Genomic DNA, 14,760 nt, shown 5'->3' with positions numbered 1-14,760 from the left:
CCAGCAGCAGTTTTGTAGTTATTTTGCTTAATTTAAAACATTTGTAAATGACAAAACTACTTTTGCAAGGAAACCTAAAAAGGTCCTAAGGTGCCTTGGGCTTTCCTGAACATAGTCTGGCAGTCCTGCAAATTTTTGCTGAAGGATTCTGCTCTGAGGCTGGTGTGACCATAAGGCCTAAACAAATAGAGTGCCTACTGAAGAGAGGACCACTGTCTCCTAGGTATTAATTTATTCCCTGGTAGCTCAGCTGGTAGAATCTGCCTGCAATGCAGGTGACCCTCGTTAGATTCCTGGTTCAAGAAGATCCCCTGGAGAAGGACAGGCTACCTACTCCAGTATTTTTGGGCTTGTCTTGTGGCTCAGATAATAAAGAATCTGCCTACAATGCCGGAGACCTGGGTTCATAATTTTACAGAGAACAGCTAAATAGCTAAAAAGCCTGCTAAAGGTGACCTGTGAACTCTAACTTTGTGCCCCTGGGACCCTCTGGGTGACTTCTGGAACTGATGCAAAGCTGGAGGTGGGAGTGTTGGCCAAGAGTCCTACTCCTGAGAAACTTGAAACTCAGCCAAGTGTTCTCTGGATACACGGGGCACTGCAAGACTGGTTTGTGTTCTCCTCCTCTTAAGGAAGGCAGTGGTAGGGAGCATTCTCCTTGTCTCTCCAGGTTAGCAGAGAGACATGTTCACTTCACAGCGATTAGCTGAGCCTGCTTGAGACTTTTGTGCCTGTCGTGGCTTGCCAGTTTCCTGCTTGCCTTCCCCGTGGCGTTTTAGCTGATCTGTGCTGTTTGTAGCCATATGGTCCCTTGAGCACGTGGCTTGGCTTCCCTGTCCCTGCTGCTGGATGCTTGGGCCTTGCAGATTTCACAGACCTGAATAACACTTGGGGGTGGGGTGAGGGGGCTGAGTCTTCTCCCTGCCCAGCCTGGTTAGATAGAGGCAGCCAGCTTGGTTCTCTGTTCCAGCTGATTGCTTAACCAACAGAGCCCCGAGCTAGGTGCTTTGAGAAGATGCAAAAGAATGAGAAGTGGTTTCTGTCTCAAGGAGCTTACCTTCTGGGGCTTCGACTGGGAGAACCCTTAGTTAGCTGTGTGATACTGTTGACCGTGTCCAGTTTTGGAGGTCAGGTTATAAGCTGTCCATGGGTGGGGACCGGTACCTATTTGGTTTGGCCCTGCTGATTTTTTTGCTGTGCAAAAATGTCATGGCTTTGTATGGAGTTCATTATCATGTCTTCTCAGATGGTGGCTCAGTGGTAAAGAATCCGCCTGTTAAAGCAGGAGACGAAGGACACGTGGGTTTGATCCTTGGGCTGGGAAGATCCCCTGGAGGAGGAAATGGCAACCCACTCCAGTATTCTTGCCTGGAGAATCCCATAGACAGAGGAGCCTGGCAGGCTATAGTCCACGGGGTTGTAAGGAATCAGACACCACTGAGCGACTGAACATGAACTCAGATGAGCACAAAGATGGTTTTTAAGCAAGGATACTTAGTATTTTTGTCTAGACTTTTATGTTCTTGTTTGGTAATATGGAGAGAACAAAAATGACTAGCTACTCCCTTGATCTTTGGTTTGGTCATGTGGCTTTCAGATGAAAAAGAAGTTCTGGGGATGTTCTTTCTGGTTAGGAAAGTGGCCCTCTTAAACCAAAAAGAGGTCAAGACTTGGTTTGTTGCTTAAGTTAGCAGACTAATTTGCTGATAAGAAAATGGTTAATTTAGAAAACATTTGTAAACATTTACCTACTTTTAAAATTGAGACTTTTTTAGAACAGTTTTAGATTTACAGAAAAATTGGCAGATGCTACAGAGTTCCTACGTTAGTGGCCCCCCCCAGTTTCCCCTATTATTATCTGACAAGATTATGGCACGTTGATTATAAGTAGTTACTGGTATTGATATATTATCAACTGAAGTCTATACTTTGGTCAGATTTTCTTAGCTTTCCTCTGATGTCCGTTTTCTGTTCCAGAATCTCATCCTCAATAGCATGCTAAATTTAGTTGTCAGATCTTGTTAGGCTCCTCTTGGATTTGGTAGTTTCTCAGATTTTCTTTGCTTTTGATGACCTTGACAGTTACGAGGAGTGCAGGTCGGGTATTTTGTAGGCTACTCCTCTATGGGAATTCGTCTGATGCCTGGCTTCCTTTTAAGTACCTATTAGAGCGTCCAGCTTGTTGGCTCGGGCTTAGGTACCTAAGGGCATTGGCCTCAGCAGGTTGTGCTTTGTATCTTGTGAGGATGCAGGGTGGTAGCTGGGGTTTTCTGGGGGCTGTGTGGGGAGCCATGGTCATTGCTGAGATAGGGTGGGGTGCTCCTGATATCCCCCTCTGCGGTGTTGCTTCACTAATGCTTCCAGGTTTAGCTTGGGGAGAACAGACCTGGCAGATGAAAGCTGGGGAAGCAGGAGAAGCAGCCGATGTCCTGAGTTAAGAGAGTAAGAAGGGTGTCTGGTGTCCCCTTTCCAGTGGCCCCATCGAGGGCGCTCACAGGTGGTGCCTGTAGAAGCCCTGTTTGAGCGGCCGTTCCTTTCCTTTCTGTCTGGTGCTGATCACCTCGGCAGCGTGGGAGGACTATGGGTTGTGTTTGGGGCTGAACTGAGGGCCTTTCTGTGTCTCGGAGATGCTGCAGGTTTGGGAAGCTGAGCAGCAGCAGCCCATTGCTCAGCTCTGTAGATGGGTGCCGCAGATGGGGGGATGCGGCAGGAGGCCAGGGTGGCGGCCGGATGTCCCCTGCCTCCGACGGCGCTCTGCTGTTCTGACCTGTGGCAGCCCTTAGCCTGCAATGTGTCGTCATTCAGCCTCTCATTTTTCCTTTTGCAGTTGGGCTCTAAGAAATGCAGAGGGGATCGGGTTTAGGTCTTGCATCTGGAGTCCAGCTAGTGACCTTTTATTCTGTGTAGATTCTGTTCTTGGAGCATGTGGTCAGTAGGGGTGTGTGTGTGTGGACTCGAGGTCAGTAGTATGAGGAGGTGAGCGATGATGTGGGCATACTTCAAATTGCCCTGATGGGAAGCACCATCAGAAACATCACCGTTACAAATGTGGCCTGTGACGGTGCTGACAAGCAGGCTTTGGATGGTAATCCACTCTGCGTTGTACTTATTGCACTGTGTGACTGCAACTGCTGTTTGATTGCTTCTTCCATGTCTCTGCCCAGGAGCTGCTTGTTCTCCGGACAGCTATGGCACAGTTTACCCCATAAACCCCACTTACATGCACACATGCACAGACAGGCACTCTCACCCCGCTTCTCCAGGAAGGCAGGCCTCGTTTAGCTGGCAGCGGCAGAGCACACAGTTTCTGAAGAGGAGGTTGCTAATCAGGGAGATGCCGAGCAGAGAGAGTCTGCTGCTGAGGCCTGAAATTTACAGCTCCGAGAAGCAGCTCGCTGCTGCTGCGGCTGCTAACACGTTATAAGGGGTGACGAATACCAATAACTTGTCACCAGGGTATACTTCGAGCCTCACATTCTGTAATCAGAGGGTAAAGGTGTGAGTGCAATGATACTTTCCTTGGTTTTATTTCTCTGTGAGCATGACTAGGGTGTAGAGAATGTCTAGATATTTCTCATGTCTTAATCATAGGAAGTTTCCCTATGTTTTCAGCAATGGACATTTTAATAGAAGTTGGTTTTGGAGTGAGAGGAAGGTGCAGCTTGATCCATCATTGAGACTTGATCCATCCCGTGATGTGTGTGCAGTTGAGATGTCTGACAGTTATCGAGTCTGTTGGGCTGTGGTTCTGTACCTCCTCTGGAGGGAGGAGCAGTACCGATTCACTGTACTAGCTGTTGTGCTTGATATGGCTTTATGGAATTTTTGGCTTGAAAGTGGGATAGCAGTATAACTGTGGATACCTCGTGGTCCCCTCCCCTACCTCTCTCTGCTTTTATTTATTTATTTTTTTTCCTCTCTCTGCTTTTAATCGAGGGGTCCCTGACCTCTGTGCCACGGACCAGTATCTCCTGTCAGATGAGCGGTGACATTAGATTAGAAATAAAGTATGCAATAAATGTATTGTGCTTGAATCATTCCAAAACCATCCCCCAACTCTTGGTCTGTGGAAAAATTGTCTTTCACAAAACTGATCTTTGGCACTGAAAAGGTTGGGGACCTCTGCATTAATCCATTTCATATACATGTGGGATTTTGAAGGACAGGGAAATCATTAGCTGAGGTCTTTCTCTGTCGTCAGTTGGCCAAGCCACTGCCACTGTCTCAGGGAGTGAGGCAGATTCCATTATGGCAGGCGCTTTTACTTTGGCCTTAATGTGTCTAGATGGTAATGGTAGCAAGATACACTCTTTTTCTTTCAGTTATTGAATCCATATGCTTGGTTGTATCAAGTTGGCTGCTTTTAGTTCTGCACTTAAATGATAGGTCTGCTGTAAGGGGGGGTCTTTGTTTTGGAGAGTTCCAAAACCACCCATACTAGGTAATCATTCCTGACCTTGGCTTGGTCCTCATGTGACCACATATCATGCTTTTGATTACCCTTGGGCTTCACTAAGGTTTTCTGGCCAGGTGAGTTTTGAGGCTCTGGCTCTCTGGGCTTTAGTGTTAGTTAGTCTTTGTGTGATTCTCAGCTCTAAGAAAAAGATTATAGTAGAATGACTGTAGTTATCTGAGCCTGGTTTTTTGCTGCATTCAGGTTTTGCAAGTTAATCTTACACCTAGTTGAAACTTGAAAATAATTACCCCCTCTCCTAATCTATGGGGCTTCTCTGCTAGCTTAGAGGGTAAAGCATCTGCCTGCAATGTGGGAGATCTGGGTTCAGTCCCTGGGTCAGGAAGATTCCCTGGAGAAGGGAATGGCCACCCGCTCCAGTATTCTTGCCTGGAGAATCCTATGGATGGGGGAGCCTGGTAGACTACAGTCCACGGGGTCACAAAGAGTCTCCTAATCTATAGAGCTCTTTCTCAGACCTTTACTACCCTTGTGGTCCCTAGCCTGTTTTTCTCTATACTGCTTCCATTACTAATGATGTGAAAACCCCAGGTTATCTTCCCATCCACCAGCGGTATTCAGCCCTCCATAGACTTACAGCTTGATTCCAACTGTCATCTTTCTTTTTTTCATTCATTCTGTTTGATGGCGCTTTCCTCCTGCTATTTCCTGTCATGTATAATTTCTCACTTGGTTTTTGCTTTTTTGCTCCTTCTTCAGATTGTCCCTTAAATCACTCTTTTTTTTTTTTTTTCCTGTGTGATTGGCTGGTTCTCAGGAAAAGATAGAGGCTAGCCATTTCTGCAGGAGTCTGCAAATGAGTGGGTATATTCTGTTGTAAAAGGTTGTGAGTCTTCCAGGGAATAGTTAGTGAAGGCTCTTTTAGGATTCTTAGCAGTGTGATACCCACCACAGCGAAGGAGACTCTAGCTCCTTTTGTTTCACATATAAAAGATGAGGGGACTTTTGCAAGTCTTCCCTTACGGTGGCAGCTGACCCTGTAGTTTGTTCAGCTACCTGTTTGCTCCTGATGGGGTCTGATTGAAGGCGGGTAGAGTAGGTTTTGATTCATCAGATGAAGTGGATGATGACTGTGTTTTGTAGTCAATAGCTTCCTTGTAGTAAACTGTTACTTACCAAAACTCCAAATGGCCTTGTAACAACAAGTTCTGAATATAATCGGGTAAGTTGTAGACTGCTGGCTGAATTATGAGGTCTGGTTATAACCCTGATGTACTCTGAATGTGGTTTTGAGGAAATTTTATTCTGTGCACATTGGTGGGGTGTTCTGATAACCTCCACAGAGGAATATTTGTGCTTTTGCTGTTGAATAGATATCCTCGAAAGCTTGGGAGTTAGTTACTAGCTGAGAGTGGGGTCCAATGTTACTGTTTTGGGTTCCAAAACAGAGATGCCCATAGTAGTGCTCTGAAAAGGTGGCTTCCAGAGTAGTGGCTTCCAGAGTAGTGGCTTCCAGAGTAGTAAGTCATATCTTAGCAATCTAACGTTTCTGCCGGTGAGATCAACAACAGAACATCTCCTTTCACACGCTGAGATGACAATACTTTTTGCCCTTCACTCGCCTTTGATTTTTCTGCTCTGTGTTGGGGTGTCCTATTTTGGTTTTTTCTCGTCTAGTGCTGGTACCTCCTAATCCAGCCCTTGCCTCTTTTCGTAGAATCATGTTGTGATAGGCATTTTGATTTTAACTTAGAACCTGTTTCAAGGAAAATCTTCAGTAGCATGTAGAGACTAGATTTCCAGTTCTTAAGCTTTGTAGTTCCCCACAAATCTTGGTCAGGGCAAAAGATAAAAAAGGTTGGCCATCTTTCTGAGTGATACAGATCCTGCCTTGCTGAGAAATCATCATATCTCTCAGGTCTGCTAATAATAGTATAGTTTCCTTCAACGTTGTTGTACCGTAAAGAATGATGTTGGGTCTATCCCAATGGCTGTTGGTCTCAGCCTTCTTCCTGTGACCAGCGTGCCTTGCTCCTTAGCACACGTGCTGCGGGGTTTGGGCCGTTGAGGCACGTTTCAGCATTTCTGCCATCTTGTCGCCCACAGGTGATGCAGGTGCTGAATGCTGACGCCATTGTCGTGAAGCTGAACTCCGGGGACTACAAGACCATCCACCTGTCCAGCATCAGACCACCGAGACTGGAGGGGGAGAATACACAGGTGAGACGAGAGAAGCAGCAGCACCTCTTTTCCGAAACCAAGAGGGAGGAGCTGAACCACATCATTTAGATGTGGTTCGTGCGTAGGCGAACACTGACAGACCAATGGTGTAAATCATTGGTATTTGCAGCCTAGCTGCCCCTGGGCAAGTGTATTTCTCTTGAACCACACTCACTGCTCTCCTTTGTTTTTGATGGGCCCCACTGGCATTCCTTCCTAAGGGGCTTGAGAGGAGGTAGGGTTGGTGTATGTTAGGTGGTGAATGAGTCTTGTTAACGAGATCTTATTCTCTGAAGATAAGGAGAGGAAAGGTCCATGTCTCACGTGCATGATAGCAAGGCCTGTTCTGCTGGTCATTTTGATTTGCTCTGTGTTTTTGCTCTAGGAAGAAATAAATCTTGCTATGTATATATATATATATATATATACTTACATATATATTGTCTGGGGTCAGTTACTTATCTTTTTCAAGTGGCGACTGGAATAATTAGTTGCACTGTTCTGTGCTATTTGCTGGATCTTTGGGCAGCAGAGGTGCTTGGCTAGCCAATGTGTATGATTTTGGTATATCAAGTTGAGAATTATGCTTAGGATGAAAACTGCAGGCAGTTTTGTTTTTAATTTTGTGGTCATTTTCTTTCTGTTGTTCTGACTTATAAGAGATTGGGGAAAGGGATTGTGGTTGAACTTTTTTGTTTGTTAGGCTTTCTTGTTTTTCTAGACATTTTTTCCAGCCCCTGTTTTTGCCTCCTGATAGTTAAAGTGTGTGACTGTGTGGATTGGTTGTAGAACTGGGTCCTCAGGGAGAGCCAGTGCCACAGGCAAATTAAACAGTGTGGTTGAACTTGGTGCCATGTGGTTTTGTAATGTATCCTTTTGTAGTTTTAGAGATGTGAAGTTTGCTTTTCTCATGTTTTCCACGTACCCGTGTCTCAGTGCATTCACGAGTTGAAATTCAGGCCCCGTTTTCACTTGTGTGAGAGTTTATAGGCAGCCCATAAGAGTAAAATAAAAATATTGTGATTGTCTTTTGAATCAAATCATGCATAAGAAATCCATACAGGATGGATTCTTTGAATGTCTGGCCAATCAGTTCATCTCCACCCCCTCCCCCCATCCTCCCAGCCTTTTTCCCCCCGTAGAGGAGGCATTTTAGTGCAGCAAACAGTATTGTGGTAAGCTTGAGAATTTTAATGCACGAAAGCTTAGAAATGCCAAAATAAGGTTCTCTCAGTAACTGTAGCTCTGCCTCATTGCACAGAGTAAATATACATCTCCAATTTTATCAGTGTTGGGAGTAGTCCACACTTCTGCATCTGTGCCATGCAGTTGGAATTAAGGTTCCCACAGCAACCACAACTTTGGAATTCTTGAACGTTAATTTTTGTGCCTGCATCATCAGCCAAAGCATTATGTTAAAGTAGATTCAGGAGCTGAATTTTAAGCAGGTTTTAGGGGTGTGGGGGTGTTACAGCAGGTTGATGATGATAAACTACCACTGAGAAGTTTATGTTTTTTGTAGAATCCTTTGTAACTTCTCAAGGGGTAATGGATGGATTTCCCTTAGCCGAGTGGACGATGGAAAATTGTTGGAATATATTTCCTAGTTTAGGCACGGTCCTGTTTATAAAATTTCTTGTTCTTTACCAAGGTAGGTTACCGCTTATTTCAAACTCCTGTTCATTCCTGAGATCTTCCTCCATTTTAAGAAAGCTTTAAGTGAGGCTCAGCTCTAAGAGTCAACATATAGCTTTTGAGTGAATTGAGGAATGAGTTCTCTTATTTGTTCATTAAATTCCTTTGGAAGATCTTCGTGAGGGTCACATAAGAGATGAATATAACCCCCTTTGAGTACAGTGATGGAGGTGCTGTGCGGAGCCCTGTTGTGGTGGGTGCTGGGGAAGTCTTCTCAGGAACAGCTCCGAAGCCTCTTGAGCGCTCATGGATGAGAAGTAAGCAGGTGGGAGAAAGGGCCGTGTAGACCAGCACTGTCTAACAGATGCATAATGCAAGCCACAAGTGTGAACTCTGTGTGTTATTTAAAATTGTCTAGTAGCTCTGTTTTAAAGAACATTAATTTTAATGCAGCTTATTTGACCTACTATATCCAAAACAGTATCATTTCAGCATTTATTGAATATAAAAAATTCATGAGATATTTAACTTTTATCTTAACTGTGTCTTAGAAATCTGGTGTACATTTTATACTTGGATCTCAGTTCATCCTAGCATATTTCTAGGGTTCAGGAGCCACAGGTGTGTAGTGACTGTTGTAATGGACAGCACAGGTTGAGGAATTCTGATGGATGGGTTCATTGTCCTTGATCAGTCCTTTCCAGTTTGTACCAGATGTTGTGCTGGGGAAGCCGTGGGGAATAAACCCTCCTAAAACTACCCTCATGGAACTTTACAGTCTAGTAGGGGACATACGCACGTAAGTGTGTTTATGTTATGTGCTGTGGGAGAAAATGTTAGCGTTCATAGGAATGTATGATCTGGGAAGGCTTCTTAAGGCCTGAAGGCTGACTAGGAGGTTAGCTAGGTAAAAAATGGAGAGAAGACAATTTCTGACCGAGACAGCAGCAATGACAAGAACCGGATGAGTTTGGTCCTAGGGAATGGGTGGCCACTGTGAATGGTGCACGTGTGGTATGATGATCTGTGGGCCGCAGGGCAGGGCAGGTAACACATGTTCTGTGAACATTTCCTGGTACTCATGAAGAGAGACTGCGGGCCGTGTGATGAACTGCCGGCAGTTTTGTATGATTGGAATAGAGGATACTTAATGCTGTGGTGGGGGTGGGGGGAAGCAGGGTAATATGAAATGGGTTTGGGAGTTAGTCATGGGCCACAGGTTGAAAACATCTGTGCCATGGTTTTTAAATTTCTTTTGCCTTGAAGAATTTTAAGGGATGACACCTTTCAGATTTGAGCATGCTTGTGTTGGTGGCTTGCATTTATAAAACATGAAAGTAACTTTGCATCTATAAAGGAAAATCATGCTAGATGAAAACTGATCTGTAGCACGGGTTCTGGTTTTGTTTTTGGTAAAACTCGCCTGGAGGCGAAAAGAGTGGAAAATGCAGGGTTGTGGATGTGGCTCTAGCAGCCTCTACACTAGAGGAGTTAGAGTTCTTGCCTTTCTACTTCCCCTGAAACTCTCACAGTGAGTGGAAGACCTAATGCTTATGTTAGATTTACAGTATAGGTGTAGGAATAGGCGTCATCCAGGGATCCCAGCCAGGCTGTAACTATGTGTGTGTAATGACTAGGCAAGCAGGAGTCCCTTTGGAGTCCTTGGTTTCCCTAGTGTTCTTTATTGTATACAACAGCTTTTTTTTTTTTTTACTACAAGGGCAGTCCAGTCAAGTACTGAAGGCGTAGATGTCAGGACATCTGTGAGGCCACATTGTACCCTTATGCAAGTTAGAGAAGACCGCCCCTTGCTTCAGGCAACCTCAGGTCAGGGCACACGGCTTGGCAAATAGAGTGGAGGCTGGATTTCAGCTCCCATTTTCCCTCCGTCCCCCTGGCCAGGTGCCCTTGTTCACGGCACAGTGTGTACAAGACGATGTGGCTGTCCTAGTTAGAACAGCCCTGATGGACTCTCCAAAGGAAACGTCAAGGGTGTGTTTTGGGAACTGGAGGGTGGTCTCGTAGTTAACAGAAACAAAGGATGCTTAGCCATTGTTTGGAGATGACAGATGGACCATGGAGGGCATTGAATGAAACCCTTAGGAGATTGCCTTCTCTCGAAGTCTGGGACACTTTTGGGAGAGGGTGTCAGTGGCTTTGAAATAGAGAAAAAAGTAACCTGGCAGCTTATGTTATTGGAGCTGTTTCTAAACAAAAGAGCAGAGTGGAGAAGGTACAGATGAGGGAGTGGGAGGAAGAGAGGTAGGGGCCAATCGCTTCGCAAGCTCGAGCTTCCTCACAGGCAGGCTGATGGCGTGCAGGGACTCCTGCTATGGGCAGCCTCCTTCCTCCAGGCGCCCAGGTGATGACCCAAGAGGGCTTGTCCTTCAGGTGAGGATGGGGAGATGCTTCTAATGTTTATCTTCTCTTCTCCATATCCTGAAAACTCACATGGCATCAGCTCACACAGATCTTCTGAGACATCTCTATGTTGTGAAGATAGTAGTGCAAGTTGGATTTTCCTTTTTTTTTTTACATACAGAGACAAATTCATTTCTGCTACATTATACATGAAGGCAAGGAGGTTTTGCCCAAGGCTAACTGTACTTCCACTCCCCCCTTTTGGTTACTTTCTAATTGTAGCCAGAGGAAGAGCTCTGGACAGAACCGCATGATCAAAGGAACTGCTTTCATTCTCTGCAGCTCCTTTCTGGTAGTACGGGGAATTCAGGAGTAGCCATGGCTCCCAGATTGTGGTTAGAGCCTGATTTGTTGCTGGAACACGTGACAGTTAGAAGCTAGAGGGTGTAGTGTCTCTCTGAGAAGGAGTACAGTGTCTGATGCTGTAGATTCTGTTTGTGTGGCACCAAAGTATTGGGTTATTCAGGGAAGATCCAGTGTTAGCTCTTTGGAGATGTAGCTCCTTGGCTGAGATCCTGTTTGGACATCGGTTGTGGTACTCCTTTGGACCTGAACATGTATGAGGATTTCTCTAAAGGTGTGGTGTGTGTGTGCTAAGTCACACGGTTTTGTCCAACTCCTTATGACTATGGATTTTAGCCTGCCAGGCTCCTCTGTCCGTGGAAATCTAGGCAAGAATACTGGAGTGGGTTGCCATTTCCTCCTCTAGGGGATCTTTCCAACCCCAGGATCAAACTTTTGTCTCTTACATTTCCTACATCAGCAGGTGGGTTCTTTACCACTGTGCTACCTGGGAAGCCCTCTCTAAAGGTGTAGTCTGTGTTATCAAGTTGCCACAGAAATACAAGTGCTTAGTCTTGGAGAAAGGCTGTGGGTTTTCCAAGCTACTGCTTAAAGGAGATAACACATTGTGCAATCTCAGAACTTCCTAGAGAGCTTTCGACTTTGATCTGAAGCTGGAAAACCTAGTGCTCTATTGCCCAGGGCTGCTGCGGGCTTTGTGTTACACTTGGAGTGTTAATGACAAAGGAAATACAGCCCCTGGGCATCGGATGAAGGGGCTGACTTATTTCCCCATGAAGTCCAGTCGTGCGGTGCTATTGTAGCGGGCAGTCACACACACACACACACAATGACACACACACACACACACACACACGCCCTCTGGGAAGTGGGGAAACCCTTCCCTCACGTCCTGTGTGGTTGCATGCTTTCAACTTGTATTGGTTTCCATCACCCTGTCTTTCAGCCTTTTCCCTTGAACTAACTTACCACATAAGTGTTCTTTCACAGCAGGGCTTCTAAATATTCAGACCTGGGCACTTTAGGATGAGTTTTGTTAAAGCTGCAGTCTGCCTCGTCTCCCAGAGTCACTGCTGCCTGTTGGGGGTTTGGTTTCCCAGGCCTGACCTCACTGGGTCTGCCCTGCAGGCAGGTGACGGGAGACCAGGGCTGCAGGCAGGCACATTACTAGTGATGCCCTGCGATGCTTAAGGGCATTTCCTCAGAGGCAGGGTGGTTGGGTGGTAATATTCCCTTTTGCAGAACCCCAGGGTGCTTTGTTATTTAAACACGATTAAAAGTGGTTTCTCAACCTATTCCCTTTAGTTTAGATTTCTGAAGGCTCAAGCTTTTCCTGAGACCCTAAAACAGATGATGCTGCCTCTGAGATGCATACCAACAGGAAACCTTGGGACTACAGTCCCTGCATGGAGCAGGGGCAAACCAGTAAACTGCTATCTCAGTGTGTGATTGGGAGCATAAGGCAAACAGCAGGTTGGGGAGGGACTCCATCCTGGCATTGAGCACCTTGGAGAAAAGCAGAAGCTCTTTGAAATGGATCTAGCATCTCACTGGTTTCTAATGGAGAGATTTGGGGACTGCAGCAAAGTGATCAAAAGACACAGAATGTGTCAGAGCACCAGCAGAGGCATTCTGTACCTGTTTCAGATTTGTTTGATCTGAGTGTTTTTGAGAAGAACACTTGAAACTTCTTTGTTAGAGGACTGAAAAAAAAATTACTATTAGGAGACAATGGCTTGGTCTTAGCTCGTCTATTTAAGATTCCAGGATGTATGTATGCTGTTGTTTTTTAAACATCAATACCTGTTGCTTGGCTGAAGTGGTCACTGGAGTCAAGGCATTTCATATTTGAGTGGAGATGTATATATATATATACACACACACACACACTATATATTTATATGTATTATTTATTTTTATATATTATATATATTTCATATATATATATATATTTGCATTGTTAGTCACTCAGTTGTGTTTGACTTTTTATGACCCTTTGGACTATAGCCCGCTAGGATCCTCTGTCCAGGGGATTTTTCAGCAAAAATACTGGAGTGGGTTGCCATTTCCTACTCCAGGGGATCTTTCCGACCCAGGGATTGAACCCACGTCTCCTGTGTCTCCTGCATTACATTCAGATTCTTGACCCACTGAGCCATCAGGGAAGCCCCATATATGTATTCCAGTTCAGTTCGGTCGCTCAGTCGTGTCCGACTCTTTGAGACCCAATGGACTGCAGCACGCCAGGCTTCCCTGTCCATCACCAACTCCTAGAGTTTACTCAAACTTGTATTTAGATAGAGCTATATCCAGAGTTTCCTAAAATGTACATTTCACTGGTCTGTATAAGTGAATTATATCCTGGAGAAGACAACAAATGCCTATTTGCCTTTGATTTAGTTTTTTTCTATTACAAATTATATTTTCGTTAGTTCCCTGTAGTTAACGCATCCCCTTTCCCATGATATTGCTTCTCCCCTGCAAATAATTTTTGGGTGAGTTTAACAGTCTCCTAGTGGATCTTGCTGGTTAATCTTTCCCCAAGCCATGTGGATTGATGTCTTTCAATCCATCTCTCTCTCTGTCTTCTCCCTTCATTTAATCATCACTATTACACACTTCTATATTTTCAATTTATCTAAGTCGTCCCAGCACTGCTTTGTTCATATTTATTGCCTCTCTTCAGTCCTGTGAGCTGTGGTAATCTTCTGTTGTTTTCAGAGTTGACAGCCCCATCGTGTTTACTGTCCTGTGATCATTGAACATAGCTTCTTTGCTGAGGTAACCCTCTTCCTTGCCCTGGTTCTTGAAATCCTCTTTAGGCCAGAGATTGCATACACAGTCCTTCCCTTTCTCTGTATCCTCCTCTTCTGATGGTTTCTGTCCCAGCCCGCCTCCTGCCATGAAACCTAAACTCCACTGATGGCAGAAATGGTATGGGTTTCTCGGCTTCCTCTCCCCTCTATTTCTAAAGCTTGCAGAGTGCTGTGGCTACTGGAGGCTTTTAACAGATGTTTAAATCGACATGTCTGCTGAGGCTGAAGACCTAATCCATACATTAGTTTTGAGTGGCATCATTTTTAGCACTCCCAAACCATCGCTAATCTCCTTGACTGCTTCTGCTAGCCATGGCAACTTGAGCCAGTGTATTGGTGTCGAAAGGCCCCAGGAGAGAGTTTTTGCAGTCAGTTTTTTCCTCCTTCCTAATTGGATTGCTTGTTTTGATGGTCACGTCACACATGGCTTGGTTTTCTGCAGGCACTTCCTCTTCCCCACTCCTGGTTTCAATCTAGTTGCCGCCATTGGGGTGACGAGCCCTGCCTTTCTCTGAGCAACGGTTTTCCTCATAATAGTATTTCATTAGTGAGGGGCAGATTGGGTTCAGGCCACCAGAGGGGTTAATTTCAGGATTTTAAGTGTTTTGCAGATAGGTCCCCAACTGACTTTCTTTTAACACGTCTCCTCTTAGTCAGGCTTTCCCAAATAATCCCTCTTTCATAGCAGTTCAGAGGTCTCTATTCATTGGAGTTTTGGGGTGCGCTTCCACCTGAGGGCCATCTTTTTCCTGTTATCGACCTTGTTGGTTGTCAGATTATTTCTTTGCATGGAACTAATTTTAAAATCAATTAGAGAAGCTTTCCCTTCATCTTTCTCTCTTTATTTATGAGATACTGATTGCAGAGCTACCTACACTGTGTTTAAGTAAATTACTTTTTTTTTTTTCATAATATTTATATTCAGGGCGAGTTTAGTGCAGCCATCCAGTG

General features: G+C 45.0%; 1 protein-coding gene across 1 annotated transcript in view; it reads left to right on the top strand.

Annotated features, from left to right (window-relative positions):
• SND1 (staphylococcal nuclease and tudor domain containing 1) overlaps positions 1 to 14,760 on the top strand; it is a 410,101-nt gene that overhangs the window by 53,392 nt on the left and 341,949 nt on the right. The window contains exon 10 of the mRNA XM_020914889.2: positions 6,521 to 6,634. Within this exon, the coding sequence (XP_020770548.2) occupies positions 6,521 to 6,634 (114 nt within the window). The remainder of the gene's footprint in view (positions 1 to 6,520; positions 6,635 to 14,760) is intronic.

This window comes from Odocoileus virginianus, chromosome 1 (genome assembly GCF_023699985.2).
Source record: "Odocoileus virginianus isolate 20LAN1187 ecotype Illinois chromosome 1, Ovbor_1.2, whole genome shotgun sequence".
In the NCBI taxonomy this organism is placed as follows: Eukaryota; Metazoa; Chordata; class Mammalia; order Artiodactyla; family Cervidae; genus Odocoileus; species Odocoileus virginianus.
This window is presented reverse-complemented; position numbering and strand designations above follow the sequence as displayed.